The following is a 4,441-nucleotide window of genomic DNA, read 5'->3' as shown; positions in this document are numbered from 1 at the left end:
TTATTTATGGTAATTCAATATTCAAATTTTTTTTTGAAACATTCAATATTGAATTTTTGGAAAGCGTAATAAAGGAGAATTTAATCTTTTCAGTGAAAAAGAAAATGATGATGAATAATAATAAAAAAATAATGAGGATACGCTCTGAGCAGTTAGTGAAATCAATCAGATCAGTATATAAAGATAGAAAAGGCAAAAACATATATTATTGTAACGCTCTTAGTTACTGATTCATGCTTTTTTTTCTTTGCTAAACCCACTTACTTACGGACCCCACCCCCACCCCCATAATCCTAACGGCTAAAACTTCATCTTCATCATCATCGTCATAATTCATAATCTCACACCATAACGTCTCTCTGTACAATATATTGGACGGACATCTTTATATTTTTGAAGGTAATTTTGAATGCCATTTTAGCCGCTCTTTCGCTGTCATATAATTCTTGTTGAATTCCTTATCCTAAATTTACCTGTTTTGTTATAGTACTTTGGAGGGAAAGCTAAAACGAGTATATATCTCCTCTCCTCTGATTGTCTTTCTCCTGTTTTTGGCAATTAATAGATTTATTGGTGGAGATACAATTGTTCCTCACCCGTTAATTGTTTATTGAATATCTCTTGTTTTTCTCTCATTTGCAAATGGCCTGTTTTGAAGGATCAAAATGGGCACGGGGATGATCAAATATTTGTTGATTTGTTTCTATATTTTTGGAAATCAGGATTTGGATTGATTAATTAATGGCGTATTCGCAACTAGAGGTGGCTTCGTCATTTAGTTGCGTTTTGAAGGATCAGAAGAGGCGCGAAAGATGCAATACAATGGCTTCTGCTGCTACACAAGCTGTTTTTCAGAAGAATCTAAAGGAATTGGTTAGGGATCATCTCTGTATCTCTGTTTCCTCTGTTCCAGAAGAGGAGAATTCTCAGAATCATCAAAACTTGACGTGTATTACTAATTTCCAAGAAGATGATAACAAGGATATGAATGCGGGGAAGCAGGCGATGATTCTTGATCGTTGGGCCGCCAAACAGGCTGAAGAAATGGTCTCAACAATTGAAGAATCATCATCTCTATCTTCCTCTGAAGATAATAATTCTCAAAAACCTGCCTCTTCGCTCGTGCAGATGTGGGAGGCAAGGTTACACCCTGCTCACATCAAAGTCGATCGCTGCAACAGCCACAAAAATAGCCCTAAATCGGCACTCGCTCCTAGTACAACAACTTTTGTTTCTGAGATAATACATCCGCCTGAACCAAAAATTGAGGAATCTAGGTCCAGTAGCTCCAAGACTAGTCCAAGCTCGGTGGTTGCAAATGATGATTTGCATGAACCAAACAATGAGATTGCAGCATCAACATCAAAAAATGAAGATATAGTGGCCGTAAACAATGAGATGATAGCATCATCGTCGTCGTCGACAAGAACTTCTGGTGTGTGTGAAGATTTATTGGCGGGTTGTTTAGATGCAGGAGAGAGGGAGAGAGTTAGAATTGCAGATATTATAAAACGATTAAAATGTGAGAATGCTGGTAATGAGAACGAGCAAGGTAGCAGTATATGCGATCCATCTCCCCGTAGGAGTGCAGAAGCAGCAGCTGATCCGAATACGTTTTCATTAGTTGTGAATGTAAATTCGCTGAAAATACGAGGGAGACAAGCTTTCAATGATTTGTTAGTGCAAATGGAACAAGAAAGGAAGAGAGAGCTCAATTCAATTCTAGACCGCCATACTGTGGCAAAGTTCCCTCACCGTGGCCGAATTCAGGTTAATTTTCCTTCCTTTCCTTTGAATGCACATTATGTGTTTGATGAAATGCAAGTTAATCAATTTCATTTTTATATACATAGTCTATGCTGCGTGTAAGATCCCTCGAACGTGGTATGGCAATCCAGAATCGACAACGGGAACAATATCAATCAGCTCAATGCACTACACCATCTCATGCTAATCGATCACATCGCTTGTCTCTCAGGTATTTTTTTTTTTTATCTTTAATTAATCAAATACCTTATTGATTGATTTATCAAGTGATTGTGGGGCATCCATGGATGCAGGGAGAGATTTAGTAGAGGCATTGGTGATGATGCAACAAGTAGCTTGACTCCTAGAAGTGGTAAGGAGATTGAGAATAGCATTGTAATTAACGAAAATCAAAATCGTACAACACTCCTCCATCAAGTGATTAAATCCAATCATTGTGGAGATATTTCTGTTAATAATCACCAGGCTGCAACAACTCCTAAAAGTTGTAAAGAGAAGTGCATTATTGTGGATAACAAAAATGATTCCACACTCGATCATGTGCTTAAAATTGATAATAATCCAGGCATTTCTTCTTCTTCTACTGATCAGCATCAACAGCAGGTGGTTTCAAAAAGTGGGAAAGAGATAGATAATTGTACTGTAAATAGCAAACATGGTTCCACAAGGCTGATGAAAACCAGTAATTGTAGAGATTTTTGTACTAGTGAACAGCAGGCTGACTCATTGTCACAGACGAGTGAAGTTCATGATGATGTTCATGAAGAAAGCAGTGCAAGATCAGATGTAACTTGGCAAGGAACAAGCTCGGAAGTCCACAATTTTGGAGCAGGTGAAGAAGCTTTTGAATCTATGGATAACTGGGAAGGAAATGAACAAGATTTTGGGGATACAAATTATGATTGGTTCGCTGATATAGCTCGGCCGCGTAGCTACTGGGAAGATCTTAGGAAAGGATGGTACGAAGAGATGCTTACTTGTAGTTCTGAAGATAACGAAATCAAGCAACTCCTTCAAAGGTATTTGTATTAATTTGTTTGTATCTTTCAATAAACATGATCTTGTTCAACATTAAGAAATAAATTTATGATTTGATCTGAACAGGAAGACAGTGTCAAGTTTCCTTGGTGGTGAGTTCAGAACGAAAATGGATCAAATGATAATGTCCCATGTACAAATACAAGCTAGTCAAGAAGAAGAAGAGCTCCAAGACGAGGGCCAGGAAAGAATGGGGCAGTTGATAATGTCTTTCCTCCAAAGGCAATCACATCCATCAGATGGTGATCATGAAGAACCAAGAGAAGATGCTGATGCTGATGCTGACGCTGACGATGAAGAAGACGGAGATGATGATGAGGAAGAGTGTGTAGAAGATGAACAAGCAGTAGAAGAAGGATCGGAAAATCCCCAATCTGCATACAGTTCATGGTATCAACAAGTTAGTGTTGATGATTCTGAACAAGTTTCACAACCATCTCTGCGATCTGAGACCTCCATTCCTCATCAGGAGGTGCAAGTGTTTCCCGCTCCATCAACCGTGAGTTTGGCTAATTCTTTTCACAAATACTTGGAAAGTTTTCAATCATATTTTGAGAAGAAATTAATAACACATGGTTACAATCTCAGGAAACGGATTTAAGAGGGCAGATGGAGCAACTTCAGCGGGAAATGTATGAGCTGAGAAAAGCAATGCAAGCCTACTTGCAAATGCAGACACAAATGCACAGCTCCGTCAAGGAAGTAGCAGTTCAACCAGAACCAGGTGAGCTAGATAACGAAGTTCTCTTAAAAAAGATACATATATAGTTGACTGCTTTTGGCTGAAATTGTTATCATATACTGAATGAGCAGCAAACTATTTGATAAAAAAGGAACGCAAATGCTGCATCTGCTATGATAAGCAAGTGGACACATTTTTGTACAGGTAAATTTCATAATTTTTTCTAGTTATCAAGTTTAATCTAGTTTTGAAGATGAAAATAATGAATGGAATGGAATGGGTACAGATGTGGGCACATGTGCACCTGCCTGAGATGTGCGCATGAGCTGCAATGGAGTAGCGGGAAATGTCCAATTTGTCGAGCTCCAATCCTGGATGTTGTGCGTGCATATATGGATACATAGATACGCTACTCGCCGACCCGAACAATCACACTCAACGAGTTCTTGCTGAAGAGGACCGTCTCATCCCCAACTTAACCAAAATACATAGCTTCTGTATTTCATCTTTATTTCTCATTCCTTCTATCTTGTTTATACTCTCTGTGTACATGCTTTGCTAATCTCTATATCTCACCAAAAGAAAAAGAAAAAAACTATGACAAACTGTTTCTCCCTTTTCACACATATATATATACACATATATATGCTTTTTTTGAGGATTAACAAAATCTAACACTTGTCTTTTCTTACTCCAATATACTAATTCTTTCTATTTTATATTTTCTCGTGTTTCTAGTTAACATGTTATTCCTAATTCATATTCCATATGTAAAACATTCATCCATCTAATTAAAATATTATGACCTAATACTAATAATATAATATCAATTTTAATTAAAATATATATTATTTTCTACAAATATATTATAGAGAATTCAATACTCAAAGGTTGGAATTTCACATGCAATCATAATTAAAAAGAACAATTTTTTAAAAGGCCATATAAAAAAAT

At 37.0% G+C, this 4,441-nt stretch overlaps 1 protein-coding gene across 3 annotated transcripts; it reads left to right on the top strand.

The window, feature by feature from the left end:
* The first annotated feature begins 257 nt into the window (after nucleotides 1-257).
* On the top strand, nucleotides 258-4,208 carry LOC136206666 (uncharacterized). 3 transcript variants are annotated; one of them, XM_065997817.1, is made up of 8 exons: nucleotides 258-399; nucleotides 723-1,770; nucleotides 1,854-1,978; nucleotides 2,061-2,786; nucleotides 2,872-3,304; nucleotides 3,394-3,529; nucleotides 3,619-3,691; nucleotides 3,774-4,208. In XM_065997817.1, exons 2-8 carry the CDS (start codon nucleotides 742-744, stop codon nucleotides 3,889-3,891), a joined length of 2,640 nt encoding a protein of 879 aa, XP_065853889.1. In that variant the 5' UTR covers nucleotides 258-399; nucleotides 723-741; the 3' UTR covers nucleotides 3,892-4,208. The 3 variants fall into 3 exon arrangements, with proteins under 3 accessions (XP_065853889.1, XP_065853885.1, XP_065853896.1); XM_065997824.1 differs by lacking the exon at nucleotides 258-399 and adding an exon at nucleotides 418-512; XM_065997813.1 differs by lacking the exon at nucleotides 258-399 and having other exon boundaries at nucleotides 407-1,770.
* The last annotated feature ends 233 nt before the right edge of the window (nucleotides 4,209-4,441 follow it).

This window comes from Euphorbia lathyris, chromosome 1 (genome assembly GCF_963576675.1).
Source record: "Euphorbia lathyris chromosome 1, ddEupLath1.1, whole genome shotgun sequence".
Classification (NCBI taxonomy): domain Eukaryota; kingdom Viridiplantae; phylum Streptophyta; class Magnoliopsida; order Malpighiales; family Euphorbiaceae; genus Euphorbia; species Euphorbia lathyris.
Note: the sequence above shows the minus strand (reverse complement) of the source record. Positions and strands in the feature narration are given on the sequence as shown.